Consider the following 19,115-nt stretch of genomic DNA (forward strand, 5'->3'; position numbering starts at 1 on the left):
GCGGTGGTTTGTTCGCGCCCTACCCCAAGCCCTGGGGTAACAGTCTCGGATAGTCAAGAAAAAACTGATCCGGAACCTTCTTCAGTGGCCTATCATCCCACTGATGTTTGCTAATTTTAACTACCTGGACCCTCATTTTGTTTGGTAGTAATTATACGCTCTCTTACTTTATAGTGGAACATATTACCCTGCTTTTCTAAATCCCTTGCTACCCCTGCTGGTATTCCGCTGTTTGATTAAATAATCTCTCTCCCCCCTGCGTGCCAGCTGACCCTGCCGGATAAAATCTGTAATTTTTTTTTCCATCTCAATCTAAGCCTACCCGTTGCCCTGTGTGGGCTCAGCTGCTGAGTCGTGCCCCGGCTTCTTTCTTGGTTCTCCTCCCTCCCCCAGCGGTGCTGCGTGGGAGGGAGCTGGGTCCGGTGTAGGAGCTTCCTGTCTGGCTGGCTGTGGTGTTGGTCCAGTGCTGCTTCTCCCCTCCCACCGGTGCTGCGAGAGGGGAGTTAGCTTTGGTTACCTCCTGGAAGGACGAACAGGAAGCGGAGGAGCTGATTTCACTCTGGGACAAGTTCTCACCGGAGGCAGTGTCTAACAACGGAGACGGCGGACAGCTGGCATGCACGCAGGGGGTGAGTTTTCTATTTCAATAACATATACCTGACTTACACGTCGGCTGGACTACCTGATATAATCTTCCAGAGGGGACAAGCTGTGTAACCTGGAGAGAGTTAGGGATATCCTGAATGGAAAGGATACCAAATAAGATTCTTTAAAAGATTACTGGGATCAATTGCTGCCATTGACTGAGACTGTTAAACGGACAAATCTTTTACTTCCCTAAGATACTAAGGTCAAAAAGAAAATATGTACTGACTTAAGACTATTCAAGAGAGGAAAAGAAAATAGCTGCTTATTGTGAAGTCATAAAAGGCTGATATTTTTCATATGGTTAAAATGTGCAGTATTTCAACATATGGATGCAGTTAACCATTGGTTGTTGATTGTAGACTGTTTTCCTTTTTTTTCTCTCCTCTACGTTTTTTCTGAGTTTCTTGCTCCTTCCTTTTTCAATATATTTCATTGTGTCAGATTATGGCATGAACACACTTTATACAGGCCTTAGCTTTATCTAAACCCCAAAGTTTACAAAAGCAGTAAGAATATTTCTACAATATTGGCTAACTTTGGTAGCATAGCCTGGCAGAGATTTCTATAAAAAATATAATAACCAATCCCGTTGTTACAACTGAGTCTTGGACCAATATATAAATGGCTCCTGAATATAGGGCTTGAGATCCTCTTTTGGAGGAGAAGGGAAGAGAAGAAGAAAAGAGGGATAAAGGGGCCCTAACCTTTACAGTTAAGCTACGTAGTTAAAAAACTAATTTACTGTGAATTTATATTTGCAGCTGTCTTTTAGGCCTTTTCAGACCCCCCTGGTCCTATTTAATTTAACAGCTAACTATATCTTCCATGAAAGAGGACAGGAGGAAGGTGAACAGCCTTAATAGACATTCTATATTAGTGCCTGTGTAGGAAAGGCAGGCTAAGAAAACTTACTACTTTGTTAATCATATGCTGTGGGCTGCTCCTGTATGTTCCTATCCTTAACAACTAATATGACCTATTCAAACTCATGAAATATTAGCTTGTTTTATAAATAAGGTTACTGATATTTTCTCAATCTACCTATTCTCCTGGTATTGAATCCTAAGTTTTGTGCTGTATCTATGTATCTACATCTCAGAATTTAATCTTTTAAGCAGAAGTTGCTGTTCTATATATTTTCTGGATGTTGAACTGAAACAATATATTCTAGGCTGTTGATTGATTTAAAGATATTAGCTGATTATCTGTCTATGCTTTATAAGAATTAATATCTGAGTTAAGTTTTGGCAAAATTGTTTTGATTTAGACAGTGGTTGTAACAAGATAAAAAGGGGCTTAGGAGGAAGACACCTAGAGGCAGAGAAACAGTTTATAAGACGATGATTTAAACACTAAGGGGTCGATCCGATATAAAGCGTCGCCCGCAAAAGCCGGCGACGCCAATATTTGCGCGGATTTGGTAACACATATACGGCGTAACCTAGAAGTTACGCGCGTATATTTCTGCCGTCGCCCGCAGTTTTTTGGGCCATAGGCAGGTATACCAAACCCGCGCAGTTTGGTATCCAATATGCAGCGTAAGGACTTACGTGGCGAAAATGGAGAAAACTTACTCCATTTTCACCTCGCCACAAAAAGCAGCCGTAAGAAGCCTTACGCTGACTATTGGAGCCCCGTAACTCCCTAAACTAACTAGAAAATAAACCTAACACCTAACGCATGCGCAATGTCTATCTCCCTGTCAACCGCGCTCCCCCCCCCCCCCCCCCCCCGAATCCCTAATAAAGTTATTACCCCCTAAACCGCCGCTCCCGGACCCCGCCGCCATCTACATAAACTAACCCCCTACTGTGAGCCTCTAAAACCGCCGCCATCTACCTTATCTATCCCCTAATCTGACCCCTTACACCGCCGCCACCTATATAAAAATGATTAACCCCTAATGTAAGCCCCTTACACCGCCGCCATCTCTATTAAAATGATTAACCCCTAATTTAATCTACCTACCCCGCCGCCAGCTATATTATCTATATTAACCCTAAGTATATTATAGTTAATATAGGTATTACATTATATATATTAACTATATTAACCCTAATTATATTAGGGTTAATATAGTTACTATAGTATTTATATTAACTATATTAACTCTATCTAACCCTAACTAAATTTATATTAAATTAATCTAATTCATTTATAAACTAAAATGTTCCTATTTAAATCTAAATACTTACCTATAAAATAAACCCTAAGATAGCTACAATATAATTAATAATTACATTGTAGCTATGTTAGGGTTAATATTTATTTTACAGGTAAATTGTTAATTATTGTAACTAGGTATAATAGATATTAAATAGTTATTAACTATTTAATATCTACCTAGTTAAAATAATTACCCAATTACCTGTAAAATAAATCCTAACCTAAGTTACAAATACACCTACACTATCAATAAATTTAATAAACTACTAACATCTATCTAAAAATACAATTAAATTAACTAAACTAAATTACAAAAAAAAAAAAAACACTAAATTACAAGATATTTAAGCTAATTACACCTATTCTAAGCCCCCTAATAAAATAATAAACCCCCAAAATAAAAAAAATTCCCTGCCCTATTCTAAATTCAACAAATTTCAAAGCTCTTTACCTTACCAGCCCTTAAAAGGGCCTTTTGTGGGGCATGCCCCAAAGAATTCAGCTCTTTTGCATACAAGAAATACAATACCCCCCCCCCCCATTACAACCCACCACCCACATACCCCTATTCTAAACCCACCCAAACCCCCCTTAAAAAAGCCTAACACTACCCCCCTGAAGATCTCCCTACCTTGTCTTCACCACACCGGGCCGAACTCCTGATCCGATCCGGGCGATGTCTTCCTCCAAGCGGCAAAGAAGAATTCTTCCTCCGGCGATGTCTTCCTCCAAGCGGCAAATAAGAATTCTTCCTCCGGCGACGTCTTCCTCCAAGCGGCAGCAAAGTCTTCATTCTTCCGGCGGCATCTTCAATCTTCTTTCTTCGCTCCGCCGCCGCGGAGCATCCATCCCGGCCGACTGCTGAACTTGGAATGATGTACCTTTAAATGACGTCATCCAAGATGGCGTCCGCCGAATTCCGATTGGCTGATAGGATTCTATCAGCCAATCGGAATTAAGTTAAAAAAATCTGATTGGCTGATTGAATCAGCCAATCAGATTCAAGTTCAATCCGATTGGCTGATCCGAACAGCCAATCAGATTGAGCTCGCATTCTATTGGCTGTTCTGATCAGCCAATAGAATGCGAGCTCAATCTGATTGGCTGTTCGGATCAGCCAATCGGATTGAACTTGAATCTGATTGGCTGATTCAATCAGCCAATCAGATTTTTTTAACTTAATTCCGATTGGCTGATAGAATCCTATCAGCCAATCGGAATTCGGCGGACGCCATCTTGGATGACGTCATTTAAAGGTACCTCATTCCAAGTTCAGCAGTCGGCCGGGATGGATGCTCCGCGGCGGCGGAGCGAAGAAAGAAGATTGAAGATGCCGCCGGAAGAATGAAGACTTTGCTGCCGCTTGGAGGAAGACGTCGCCGGAGGAAGAATTCTTCTTTGCCGCTTGGAGGAAGACATCGCCCGGATCGGATCAGGAGTTCGGCCCGGTGTGGTGAAGACAAGGTAGGGAGATCTTCAGGGGGGTAGTGTTAGGCTTTTTTAAGGGGGGTTTGGGTGGGTTTAGAATAGGGGTATGTGGGTGGTGGGTTGTAATGGGGGGGGGGATTGTATTTGTTGAATGCAAAAGAGCTGAATTCTTTGGGGCATGCCCCACAAAAGGCCCTTTTAAGGGCTGGTAAGGTAAAGAGCTTTGAAATTTGTTTAATTTAGAATAGGGCAGGGAATTTTTTTTTATTTTGGGGGTTTATTATTTTATTAGGGGGCTTAGAATAGGTGTAATTAGCTTAAAAATCTTGTAATCTTTTTTTTATTTTTTGTAATTTAGTGTTTGATTTTTTTTGTAATTTAGTTTAGTTAATTTAATTGTATTTTTAGATAGATGTTAGTAGTTTTATTAAATGTATTGATAGTGTAGGTGTATTTGTAACTTAGGTTAGGATTTATTTTACAGGTAATTGGGTAATTATTTTAACTAGGTAGATATTAAATAGTTAATAACTATTTAATAGCTATTATACCTAGTTAAAATAATTAACAATTTACCTGTAAAATAAATATTAACCCTAACATAGCTACAATGTAATTATTAATTATATTGTAGCTATCTTAGGGTTTATTTTATAGGTAAGTATTTAGATTTAAATAGGAACATTTTAGTTTATAAATGAATTAGATTAATTTAATATAAATTTAGTTAGGGTTAGATAGAGTTAATATAGTTAATATAAATACTATAGTAACTATATTAACCCTAATATAATTAGGGTTAATATAGTTAATATATATAATGTAATACCTATATTAACTATAATATACTTAGGGTTAATATAGATAATATAGCTGGCGGCGGGGTAGGTAGATTAAATTAGGGGTTAATCATTTTAATAGAGATGGCGGCGGTGTAAGGGGCTTACATTAGGGGTTAATAATTTTAATATAGATGGCGGCGGTGTTAGGGGCTCACTTTAGGGGGTTATAGATATAATATAGCTGGCGGCGGGGTACGGGAGCGGCGGTTTAGGGGTTAATAATTTTATTAGGTTGCGGCGGGGTAAAGGAGCGGCGGTTTAGGGGTTAATAGCATTTTTATTGTTAGGCTAGTGAGGGGGGATAGCGGATAGAGGGTTAGACAGTGCGGGCTATGTTAGGGAGGCGTGTTAGACAGTGCGGGCTATGTTAGGGAGGCGTGTTAGACAGTGCGGGCTATGTTAGGGAGGCGTGTTCGACAGTGCGGGCTATGTTAGGGAGGCGTGTTAGACAGTGCGGGTGTTTTAGACTTTAGTCAGGTTTTATAGGCGCCGGCAGATTCTAACGTGGCGCAAGTCACTGGCGACGCCAGAAATTTGTACTTACGCAGATTTCTGGACATCGCTGGTTTGTCAGACTTACGGCACGTTAGCATCTGACGGCGACTTATATGGGATGGCTCGAGTTGCGAGCTGAAACTGCGGGCGACGCCGGTTCCCTCGCTTGCGCCGCAAACTGCGATCGATATCGGATCGCGCCCTTAAACAGCTGAAATAATTTCTGGGTCATGTTTTCATAAGCTTTTCTTTTATAGATAACCCCGTGACTAAGGGTATATCCCTCTCTATCTCTAGACAGCACTAGAGCTTTATTTAAAGTAGAGTAATTAGGTTACTTTTGTTGGCCTTATTGGCAATATCTTGCTGTGACCCTACTACCACTATTAGCTCTGGTGGATTTGATGATATGTCTTTTACATATCTTTTCTCTGGTACTCGCATCTGTGGCCGGACCTCTCTGCACAATTAATTAAGTATCACTAGTTTGTTCACTCTCCCCCTCTTTTTTCTTCTTCCCCCCCCCCTTTTTTTTTTTTTTTTTTTCTTCCCTCTCTCTCTCCCCACACTCGGTCGTCACTTACACATACCTACCCTCACATGTCAGCTTGGTAGCGCTTCTCGCTCTCAATTTAAACTCACAAACACTTCTGGCTTTGCACTAATTTTCACGAATTTTTGGCTCAACTTTTCTTTTCTTTTTCTTTTTTTATCTTTTCCACAATTCCTTATTTATTGGCACATGGATAAAAAAAATTTCACGTTTCACCTAAAACCCTTTCTCCGGCCATGGCAGCGAGGCAGAGAGACAGGAAAATGAAAGGTAATCAAGAGACAAGCATGGACACGCAGTCAGTTCCACTAGTGGCACAAGAACCTATTAATATGCAAAACCTTGTTGCTAATATATCTGAAGCACTCTCTCCCAAATTTGAAGCTGTTAGAGCTGAAATCAAACAAGACTTCCTATCTTTAACACAGGAAGTCGCCAATTTTCCAATAGACTGCAGGAAGCCGAGCAAAGAGTCTCGGACCTGGAAGACCTAACAATAACGCATAGTTCTAATTTAGAATCTGTGAATACTAATTTACAAAAAATACAGAATAGGCTAGAGGATCTAGAGAATCGCTCTAGGAGAAATAATATAAGAATCATAGGACTCCCAGAAGAACAGCAATATGACAACCTTGTTGACTTTGTATCAGAAACTCTGCCTAAAATTCTAAAACTGCCACCTACTTCATATCCTATCCCAGTGGAGAGAGCGCATAGGTTAGGCTCATTCCATGTAGGGAACAAAGCCAGAACTAAACCTAGACCCATTATAGCTAAATTGCTAAATTTTCAAGACAAACTCACCTTACTTCAGTACTATCGTAAACAACAGTCAGTTAAAGTCGGAGGTATTACAATCCTTATGTTCCAGGATTTTTCTGCTGACACCGCAGCAAAAAGAAGGGAGCTTGCTCCCATTTGTACTAGGTTTATACAGAAAGGATTTCAGGCAACTATAATATTTCCATATAAATTAAAGGTCAAAGTTAATGAAGTTTTTCATTTTTTTGAGGAGGCTCACTTAGCTGAAAGCTTCTACAAAACACTGAATTCCCCGGTTAGATGATACTAGGTTTAAAACATGAAGGCCTCAGATAAAATATAATATGTTGGTTTTTTTCTTTTTTTTTGCTTTCTATGTCAAGGGAGAACGATGGCTGTTCAGACATGAGTCGCAGTCCTTAATTCCCTCCGGTGCGGAGAGGGCATATATTCATTTTGTATCAAAAGAAATGAAGAGGAATCTCTTCTTCTGCTTTTCAAAATTGAGGACCCCTTTTTTTTTCTTTCCCCTCCCCCCCCCCTTTTTTTTTTTTTTTCTTCCCTCTGCCCCCTATTCCCTGAGATATAAATGAGTACAGGCAGTGATAAATGCAAAATTGTGTCATGGAATGTAGGTGGTATATCTACCCCAATTAAGAGGAAGGCAATTCTTACTCAGCTCCGGAAAATCCAGACTGACATAGGTTTCATTCAAGAAACTCACTTATCTGCGGAAGAATCTTTGAAGCTTAGGTCAGCTTGGGTAAAGGAAATATATTTTGCACCTAGTGTTAAGAGAAAGAGGGGGGTAGCAGTATTAATTGGGGAAAAAAATTGATTCTGAAGTGATACATTTTGAGGCTGACCCAGGGGGGAGGTATGTCATGCTGAAAATAAAGATCTCTCAGAAGATGTATACATTGTGCAATACATATGGCCCTAATATACTCTATCCAAATTACTGGATCTCTCTTCAATCTAAACTTCTAGCTTACACGGAAGGGTGCCTGATTATGGGTGGAGATTTCAACATGGCACCACAAAGCCCAATTGACAGATTAAGGCGAGATGTTAAACAACTGAAACAAAAAAAGGATAATTTAGAATATAAGCTGTTTAAAAAAATTATGCAAAATCTATCATTGCGAGATGTCTGGAGACATCAAAATCCCTCTAGCCAGAGCTTTACTTGTCTTTCGAAGGCGCATAAAACTCTTTCTAGAATCGATTTGTTTTTAATTGATGAACGCATGCTAATGAATGGGGTAAGATCAGACATACTGTCAATTCTCCTCTCAGACCATGCACCAATTGTTTTTGAGTTCCAGCTTTCACGCCCACGTCCCGCTTTATCGCGCTTTTTCTTTCCTTATTATCTAATGGCAGAGATAAAATTTAAGAACTGGCTCGTAAATAAGTACAAGGAGTATGTACATTTTAACAAGGAATTTTTGAATCGGCCTGAATTGTTTTGGGACACTGCGAAGGCAGCTATATAGATATGGGAATAAGTCGGGTAAGATGTTAGCCAAATTAATTAAAAATGAGAAAAAACAACCTGTAATAGATAGATTGCAAGATAAAGGGTTACAAATCTCAAATTCGGATGACATTCTAAACACATTTTTTGAGTACTATCAAGAGCTGTATTCATATAAAACAAGTGACTCACAGAAATCTCTAGATTTCTGGAGGGACCTCAAACACCCCACAATCACATTAGAAATGTCTAATAGTTTAAATGCTCCCATCTCTATAGAGGAAATAGAAAAAATAATATCTGAGCTTTCCACAAATAAGGCAGCAGGTCCAGATGGTCTCCCTAGTGAGTTTTATAAGATCTTGTCTAGTGAAGCTACCCCACATCTCTGCATTCTTTTCAATAGTTTTTTTGCAAATGGTAATGTGATTCCTTCTTCGTTTTCTAGCTCATATACAACCTTGATATTAAAAGGTGGAAAGGATCCGTCCTGCAAAGAATCTTACAGACCAATTGCTCTCTTAAATTCCGACTATAAAATTCTCACTGCGATTCTAGCATCTAGACTTCAAGGGATCCTTTCAGAAATCATACACACTGATCAAGCAGGCTTTTTAAATAACCGTAATTCAGCTGCGAAAATAAGAGAAGCATTGCTCGTGATAGAATATTTCGAGGCTACTTCTCACTCATATAGCGGGGGGGGAGGGCTTACCTGACCTTGCCATTATCTCCATCGATGCTGAAAAAGCCTTTGATTCCGTATATTATGAACATATTAAAACATCATTAAGGCAATTTGGTATCGGGGGGAACTTTCTTGAATTCGTCGGAAATCTCTATAATCAGCCATCTACAAAATTAATAGTAAATAATACCATCTCCTCTCCTATCTCTTTGGGTAGAGGAACAAGGCAGGGCTGCCCTCTCTCCCCGCTCTTATTTAATATTTCCATTGAGCCTCTGGCAATTAAAATCCGCCATCTTTTAGAAGGTATAAAAATTCGTAGCACTGAAATAAAAATCGGTCTATATGCAGACGACCTGCTGCTCTACCTGGCAAACACTAAACTGAATTTACCAAAACTTTTTCAGATATTGGAACAATTTGGCTCATTCTCTGGCTATAAAGTCAACATGGCTAAGTCAGAGATATTTTGGCTCAGGAAAAATAATACTTCCATATTGAATATTCCTTTTCATCAAGTAACAGATTCCTTTAAATATTTAGGGATTCACATCCCGATAAAAATGTCGGACTTATATGCTTTGAATATTCCCCCGGTAGTAAAAACAATTAAGGAAAAACTTTTGACCTGGCAAAAACTCCCATTATCACTCTCTGGTAGGATAGCTCTCTTCAAAATGGTCCTCCTTCCAAAATTACTGTACATACTTCAAAATACACCATTAACTCTCTTAGGAAAGGATATCCGATCGATCAACACCTCTCTTACTCAGTTCCTTTGGCAAAACAAAAGGTCAAAGATTTCTCTTATGAAACTTTCGTTATCAAGAGAAAGTGGAGGTCTTGCTCTACCTGACATAAGGTTTTATAACCTTTCCTTTTTAGCACGAAATGTAGTGGATTGGATTTCGGCTAATAACTATGTACTGAACAATGATCTTGAGTCTAGTGTTTGTCATCCGTACTCCTTAGCTGCATTAATGCACTTAGAGCCTAAAGAAATCCCAGCAGAAATCAAAAAACTTAAAGTCATTTTCAACCCACTCAAAGCTTGGCATAAGATAGCGTCTTCCTTAGCAATTAATAATAGAGCTTCCTATATTTTACCCATAATAGGCAACCCTACTTTTCAAGCAGGCTTAGACTCTGAAGTTTTTAGAAAATGGCATACGGCTGGACTAACAAAGGTACTTCAAATTATAGACAAAGAAAGGAAATGTATTAAAACATTTCAGAACTTAAAAATAGATTTTGATCTGTCTAATAAGGACTTTTTTGCATATCTGCAACTAAGACATTTTGTCCAAGATCTGGTTAAGAAAGTGGGCTGGGAATGGGAACTGGGCATATTGGAGAGCTGGCTAGCTCTGACAAGGAATGGTCATATGTCAATTGCACCGTGCTATCATCTTCTGAGTACAAATAAAGGAGTCTCGATACGGGCAAATTTGGTCGCTTATTGGAATGAATTAATTCCACAAAACAATATTGAAATAAACACTATTCAATTATCAATTAAGAAAATTTCGCAAGTAACACTATCTGCAACCTGGAGAGAGGCACACGTCAAACTCTTACATGGGGCATATTTTACCCCTAAGAGAGGGTTCAAATGTGCCAACATGGGATTTTATAAATGTCCAAAATGTTCACTTCAGGCAGCTGACCTAATCCACATGTTCTGGCACTGTCCAAAGATTAAAAATTTATGGGCCAGGGTGGAATACTGGTTCAAGAATGTGCTCAAAATAGCTAATCTTTCACTCACATTATATCAGATAATATTTTGTCTTAAAGAATCTGGTAGGCAGAGTGATGAGAAAGTGGTAATCTCTGTCATTCTTGCTACTAGATATTTAATTTGCAAAAAGTGGAAAAGCTGTGTAATCCCAAGTATCTCTGAGATAAAAAACTGCATGAAAAAGCAATGCATTTTAGATCAAAGAAATGCAGATATAAATAATGATCAGGACATTAAAAGATTTTTTGATAAATGGGCGGTTTTTTTAAGAATTTTTCCCGTATCTGAAATGAACCACATAATCTTTCCTTTCAGAAATACAGAAATTGTTTTATTAGGGAACTGGTAAATACTAAAAGAGAACTAACATCCAAGCTGATTTCTTTCCCTTTCCCCCCCCCTCCCTTTTTTTTTTTTCTCTCTCCCTTGATGAGCTGCTTCTCCGCACGGGAGGGGTATGGGTTTGGGGGAGGGTCCAGGAGGGGGGGGTTGAAAATTAAAAAACTCCAAGTAATGTCAATAAGTAAGCTGAATGTGATATATCAATATGTAGATTAGTTAAAATATATCTGTATGCATAGCTAAATACAGTGTTATAAGAATGAACTTATGTATAATTTATGGATTATGCTATGTGTTTAAAGCTGTTTATATTTGTTTTTGTTTTTTTTTGTTTTGTTTTTTTTTTTCAAAGCTTTATTGAAGGAGAAACAGAAAATACACAAAATACGTGCATCAAAAGTCATGAAATACAGGAATACTTGTACAGGTGACTCCATGGAGTACAATTGGTTGCATAAAGATAAAGTAACAATGAGTGGGCTAGGTATAACAAAGAGTCCATATAAGAATCTGAAAGCCCGTTCATGTTCTTCTCGATGTACTATAGCAATATTATAATTGTGTAACAATTTTTAATCAGAAAAGATAATTGAACGTCGGTCATAGGGCAACTGGCAGGCCCATGTCCGAGAAGAAAGATAGGGAAGAGAGAAATGTGGAAAAAGAAGGAGGGAAAGAGAGGAGAGAAAAAAAAAAAAAAAAAAACAACCCCAGGAGGGGGGGGGGGAAGGGGAGAGGGGTGGGAGGGAAGGAGAGAGGGGGAGAGGGGTAATTGGGAAGGGGGAGAGAGGAGGGGCAGGAGGTAAGGAAGTTAAATCAAACACGTCTCTTAGAAGGAGGGGGAGATTCTATGCCAGACCATGTTGTAGACAGCAGGTCTGTTGTGCCTCTTTTGTCCATAAGGGTTTAGGCCATCTAATTGCGGTCCGGCCCACTCTGTTTCCACCTCTCCAGCATATATTCATGGATTTCTATCCTGTCGTCTCTCATGAATCTAAATCTCTCTAGTAGGAGGTATCTGTCTACCTGGTCGGCCCAGTCACTCAATGTAGGCACGTTCGTACTCTTCCAATTTTTGGGGATAAGGGATTTCGCACTGTTGAGCATTAGGTAGAAAAGGTATTTCGTGGCCTTGTCTTTAAATTTGGGAAGGTCATGGTACAAAAGGAGGCCGGGCGCCCTAGGTAGTGAGGTCCCGACCACCTTCTCCATGGTAGCCATCACTAAGTACCAATACGGTCTTACAACGTCACAACCCCACCAAATATGTAGAAGGGTACCTGATTCCCCGCCAACATCTTCCATCTGTCTGTTTATAATTTTTTTGTAATCTGGCAGGGGTGAGATACCATCCTGACAAGTATTTGAAGTTAGACTCCAGTACTTTTGCTGAGACTGATGTCTTTACGTGCGCTCTGAATATTTTCCCCCAGTCTTTATCTGTCAGGGGTAGGTTAAGTTCTCTATTCCATTGTCGTGTGTAAGTAGGCAGTGGGGTGTCAGTATGTGAAGAAAGCAAGCGGTAGGCAATGGAGATCATATGTTTAGGTGTGTGCGGGAGTAGACACAGGGACTCGAAGGTGGTTAGGTTCCTAGTAATGTAGTGCGGTTTTTTATGTGTCGTCAGATAATGTTGAAGTTGAGTGTGAAAGTACCAGGAAAGGGCAATGCCGGAATTTTCCAGCTCAGCCCTAGTTCTAAGTTTTTGATCTGTGGTGAGCCGATGTTTATATTTGTTTTTTGACCTTTTCTTGGATTACAAATAAAAGTTAAAAAAAAATTAAAAAAAAAAATTGTGTGTTCTATCTAAATCATAAAAGAGATGTTTAGTTTCTGTCCCTTTAAGCACACAGAGCCTTTTAGTATTGTGCATTTTATTATGCATATAGCACATAAGAACATTTTATTTTGTATATTTAAGTCCCCTTTACGAAGTCAAAGAACCATATTTGTAATGGATTAGAATGCCATTGAAACATAAAACACTTAAAGGGACATAATACTCATATGCTAAATCACTTGAAACTGATGCAGTATAACTGTAAAAAGCTGTCAGGAAAATATCACCTGAGCATCTCTATGTAAAAAAGGAAGATATTTTACCTCACAATCTCCTCAGCTCAGCAGAGTAAGTTCTGTGTAAAAAGTTATACTTCACCTGCTCCCAGCTGCAGGTAAAAATAAAAAAAAATGAAGAAATGAACAGCAGCCAATCAGCATCAGCAGTGCTGAGGTCATGAACTCTTACTGTGATCTCATGAGATTTGACTTAACTCTCATGAGATTTCATAGTAAGCTTCCTTTACCTGATTGGTGAAATAATATGAGAGTTCACAAGGCTCATCCCCTAAGCTGTCCTAGGACAGACACACTAAATTGCTGCTTAGAAATCCTTTACAATGGGAGGTGGCTACTGAGGAACTTTTGAGGTAAAATATCTTTCTTTTTTACATAGAGATGTTCAGGAGATATTTTCTAGTCAGCTTTTTACAGCTATGCTGCATCACTTTCAAGTGTTTAAACATTTGGGTATTATGGCCCTTTAAGGAATTGGCCGATTCAAATGAATTTAAACTCTGGTGAATGTACAGCAATAGTGTGTGTTTAGGTTCACTGTGTTGACAGGGCAGTATGATCAGTGCAATTTTGTTCCATAATTCAAAGCTGAAATTTATATTTTGTATTCCATGTTTTACAGGAATAAATAGGATGCGCAGAGACCATACTTTTTATTTTCTGATAACCTACTTATATATCAGAGAATTCACAATCACTACGGCTGCTTTATTTTGTCAACTTTATATATTGTTTTAAGTTTTTCTTTTCCACTTATGTCCCTGTCCCCCAGAACTGCACATGTGCAGTTAAAGAACAAGATTGGAGTAGTCAATCCCTTATGGTAATTAAGCACTGATTCCGCTTGCGAGACCACGCTATTTCAGGGGGCCAGCAGGAAGGAGGGAGGGTGTAATAGCATAGTCCTGTCACGGCGAGACCCCCCACGCTATTATAACCAAGAAAACCCTTAACGACCAGCGACATACAGGTTGTGGTCGTTAAGGGTTTATTAATAAATTATTAAAAAGGTAATTAAACATATATTTTCTAATATAAATGTAATATGTAAATATAAATTATATATACACAATAACTTGTGTCATCTCACGCATCCAACCCCAGAAAGCTGTTCTCAACCTTTAACTCCCTTCTACGTCCGCCTGCCCCGCCCACTACCAACCTCACTGCTCAAATTATTGCTGATCACTTCAAAAATAAAATTGACACCATTAGAAAAGAGATCTGCACCTCACATCCCTCAAACCAAGCAATCCTACCCACCCCTTCTATTAACAAAAATCTATGCTACTTCCCTCATGTAACAGAGGAAGAAGTCTCTGCACTCCTATCCTTGGCTCATCTCATAACCTGCCCACTTGACCCTATTCCTTCAAGACTTATTCCCTCTCTCTCTCTCTCTCTCTCTCTCTCTGCTTCACTAACCCCTACCCTAACTCATCTCTTTAACCAATCTCTCACCGCTGACACATTTCCTGACACATTCAAGCATCATACAATCTGGTTTCCGCCCTAAACGCTCAACAGAAACCGCTCTTGCTAAAGTGACGACCTATCAGCTAAAGCAAAAGGCCATTACACCTTACTAATTTTCCTTGACCTGTCCGCAGCTTTTGGCACAGTTGACCATCCTCTCCTCCTAAAAATACTACTTTCATTTGGCATCCGAGACACAGCCCTCTCCTGGCTTGCATCATATCTGTCAAACCGCTCGTTTTCAGTTTCCTTTAACAACATATCTTGTGATCCTATGCCTCTCTCAGTTGGAGTATCGCAAGGCTCTGTCTTGGGCCCCTTGCTTTTCTCTCTATCTATAGGTTCTAGCTGCTGGTTGGTGGCTACATATATATACTGATTGTCATTGGCTCACCTATGTGCTCAGTCAGCAACCAGTAGTGCATTGCTGTTCATTCAACAAAACATACCAAGAGAGAGAACAAAGAAAAATTGATAATAGGAGTAAATTAGAAAGTTGCTTACAATTGCATGTTCTGTCTTAATAAAAGAAAAAAAAATGTGTTTCATATCCTTTTAAACAGTAAATTAGCTAAAAGTATTAACTTAAGCCTTCCTGGGAGCAAGCGGATGTAAACCTATCAGATGTATTTTACAGCAAATGGTAGCAAAATAAATACTGAATAGGTATTGCGTTATACTTTCAATAAAGAAACATGATATGCATTGTTAAAATGTTGAGTGTAATGGTCCTTTAACCCGTTCGTTGCTAAACCTTTATTTGTTTGATAATTTCTAGTTTATTTAAGTAAGGGACTACTAGAAAATATACTTTATTGGGGGTCTCAGGGCATACCATACGATTTTTTTTTTTTATTGGTCATATAATGTCCTATTCCTAAGAAAATCCCCATGTGTTTGTTGGTTTTACCCCACTTTATTTTTCTTTGTTGTAGTACTGCTCCAAGATCAGCAGGTGGTTCTCTTTCAAATGAGGGGTCTTGGAGGTTTGTAGCTAAAGGAGCTGAGATTGAGGGTTTGAAAACCCTCCCCCATCCAGCTCATTTCAGCTACACTAAGCTTCCTTATTCTGCCTCTTTGCGATATCACCAGCACTCCCATGAAGCCTGTGAGTGCCCCCCACTAGCCCACCCTCGATCCCCGAACTGTAGTGCAGGGAATACCCCAAAAAACAGTGTTTGATCTGCGATCCCCCTGCATAATGAAAAGGGCTTGTCATGCTCCCAAAGGCCGCAATGTACATTGAAGCATTTAAATGCCTACCTGTCCTGTAAAAAAATAAAAAATAAAGTTCTGTTAATTAAATATATGACAATCTCCTGTAATCAAACCTCCCTTACCCTCACTTACATTATTATTATTCTTTATTTATAAAGCACCAACAGATTCTGCAGCGCTGCCCATAGGTACAAAGATAAAAGTACAATGGAGAAACAATAAAATAAAGACAACATTTTACAGACAAATAGGAATGTGCATTTGGAAGTTTTGTTAGATGCCAAATGCAGGAGAAGGTGGAGGCTCACAACATTTATCTGTTTCCGGAGCCGGATTTCTTCTTGTGAAAGTGCAACACAATAAGATCTGTGCAAATCCAGATCTTGGGGTGCTACAATTTCACAAGAAGAAATCCAATCTGGAAATAGCAGAATGCTGCGAGGGGCCCCCTTCTTCCATATTCAGTAGCTAACAAAACTGCTGAATGCACATCCCTACCTTACACTTCTTCCCCACCACTCATCAGCTGTTTTTTTCTTCCCCAGAAGCAGAACATTACAGAAGCTGTACCATTCTGCTGGTTGAGACTGAAGATGTGCATGCTTTCTTATCTCAACCTGTGCACAAGTGACCCAATACACTGTAGTGTGAGCTTGTGCCTTCATCCTCATTAGAAGTGAGCGCTACAGCTACAAATTGGCTGTAGTGTTCTGCTTCTAGGGGAAGAAAAAAACAAATAAAAGGCTGCTGAGTGGGGAGGAGAACACGTAAGGAAAGTGAGGATAAAGGGTAGTTGAATTTCAAGAACTATTCCATTACTTCTTATTTTTTTTACAGGACATAAAGTTATGTATTTAGGTGTTTTATTATGTTTATTTTAGTACAACTTTGATGTGATACCTAAAGACAAAAATAATAATTTAGATTTCTCTTCTTATTTCTAGAAAATTTGTCGGATAAGATGAAAACACGGAGCCAAAGTTCTGTGGAGTCTAGCGCTTCAAAACAGCAGAAGAAAGTAAAAGTAAAAAATAGTGATGTACAAAGAACCCTTAAGAGGATAAACCTTGATGTGAAGAAAGAGTCATCTGAATGCCATAAAAGTCTGTATCAAAAGAGACAATGGTTGGATTGTCAGGAATCCCAAATTTCAAAAAGAAACCTTACAGAAAAGGCCTCAAAAGCACAGAAGCAATTAAAGCCATATACTTGTATAGAATGTGAGAAACAGTTTATTTTCCGACATAGTCTAACAAACCACTGGTGGTCTCATATGGAGACAAAAAACTGTGTTCGTATGCAGGGAACTGAATCAAACGTGCAGAATAAAAAAAGGAAATTAACTATAAAAAATAACTACAAAAAGACTGTACAAAATGTGAAAATGCGTTATCTTAGATATACAATTGTAAAGCCTTTTGTGTGTACAGTATGTAAGAGAAGATTCTGGGAACATGCTTATCTTCTTCTACACCAACGGATTCACAGAGGAAATCAGTTTAGATGTACTGAATGCAGGAGATGCTTCTCAAACACTACGATTCTCCTTGCTCATCTGTGGGTTCATACTAATCAAAAACCTTTTTGTTGTTCCATGTGTGATCAAAGTTTCCTGTATAAATTCAAATGTCAGGAACACCAGCGCATCCACAAGGGAAATAAACCTTTTGTTTGTTCTGAGTGTGGGAAACGGTTCAGAACTAACGTTACCCTTGTTGAACATATGAGGCTTCACACTGGGGAGAAACCTTTTTCATGTTCAGAGTGTGGAAAATCGTTCCGGTTAAAAGACAGGCTTCACACACACCAGCGAATTCACACAGGCGCGAAGCCTTATATTTGTGAAAAATGCGGGAAAAGTTTTTCCCAGAACTCAAACTTTCTTTTACACTGTAAAATTCATATTGGAAAAAAGCTTATTGTCTGTACAGAGTGTGAAAAAACCTTTGCAACTAATGCTGAACTAATCAGACACCAACGTGTGCATACTGGCGAGAAACCTTTTGTTTGTACAGAGTGTGGGAAACGTTTCAGTCTCAAGGCAAATTTATTATCACACCAGCTACTTCATACAGGAGAGAAAGCTTACTCTTGCCTGGAGTGTGGAAAATGTTTTCGATTGAAAAGGCATCTGGCCTCACACCAGCTTGTGCATACTGGGATTAAATCTTTTGCCTGCGGTGAGTGTGGCCGACGATTCAGTCACAAGCACGCACTTCGCCAGCACAAGTGGATTCACACAGGTGAAAAGCCATTTGCCTGTACAGAATGTGGCAAGCAATACAGAGAAAGGAGGTCCCTAAATTCTCATCTTCGAATTCACACTGGAGAGACGCCCTTTGCATGTACAGAGTGTGGTAAAACCTTCCTATCAGAAAGGTATCTTCGACACCACCATATGACACACTCTGGACTCAAACCTTTTGCCTGTGATGAGTGTAGTAGATGTTTTTTGTTGAAGAGCAATCTTAAGGCGCATAAGCAAACTCATACTGGAATAAAACCATTTGCTTGTTTGCATTGTGGAAAACTTTATTCTACTAAAAAAGGTTTAAAGGCTCATGAACAGACTCATACAGCTGAGAAGCCCTTTGTCTGTAACAAATGTGGCAAATGTTTCCGTCTCAAGTCCATGCTCCAAGCCCATCAGCCTGTACATACTGGGGGAAAGTATGTGTGTACGGAGTGTGACAGGGCATTCTCAAGTAATCAAAGCTTGCAGTGTCATCTAAATTTACATAAGTAGTCCATGTAATATTATTTTGTTCTTATAATAATGCTACATACTTCCATTTGTTGAGTTTATAGAGGAAATGTAACAATAAAAGAGATTTTTTTTCTGTCTTCGTTAATGCTGTTGATTTGTCAATATCTATTTACCCATTCTCTGTATAAAGAAACTTCAAATTATATTCTCTCTTTCGCTAAAAGCTATTTTTAACTAAAGTGTTAGTTTAAGGCTGTTCTTTGAACATAATCATTGGGGCTAAACATAACTTTGTAAAATATAATTTCGCAGCCACCACACAGGGAGCCACTAATGCTAAAAAAAAATTCCACCTTTATTAAATATTTATCTTGTGAAATATAGCTCTAAGGTATCCAAAGGAACCAATAGCCCCTGAAGACAACATTCATCACACACACAAACAAATGCTCAAGGATCAGGGCTTGAATTGGGCCAGGAGTCTAAATTT

At 39.0% G+C, this 19,115-nt stretch overlaps 1 protein-coding gene across 1 annotated transcript; it reads left to right on the top strand.

Moving 5' to 3' along the window:
- The first annotated feature begins 385 nt into the window (after positions 1–385).
- LOC128659249 (gastrula zinc finger protein XlCGF58.1-like) lies at positions 386–18,770 on the top strand. The gene is made up of 2 exons (XM_053712926.1): positions 386–629; positions 16,863–18,770. The coding sequence occupies exons 1-2, from the start codon at positions 617–619 to the stop codon at positions 18,662–18,664; spliced, it is 1,815 nt and encodes a 604-aa protein (XP_053568901.1). The 5' UTR covers positions 386–616; the 3' UTR covers positions 18,665–18,770.
- The last annotated feature ends 345 nt before the right edge of the window (positions 18,771–19,115 follow it).

This window comes from Bombina bombina, chromosome 5 (genome assembly GCF_027579735.1).
Source record: "Bombina bombina isolate aBomBom1 chromosome 5, aBomBom1.pri, whole genome shotgun sequence".
In the NCBI taxonomy this organism is placed as follows: Eukaryota; Metazoa; Chordata; class Amphibia; order Anura; family Bombinatoridae; genus Bombina; species Bombina bombina.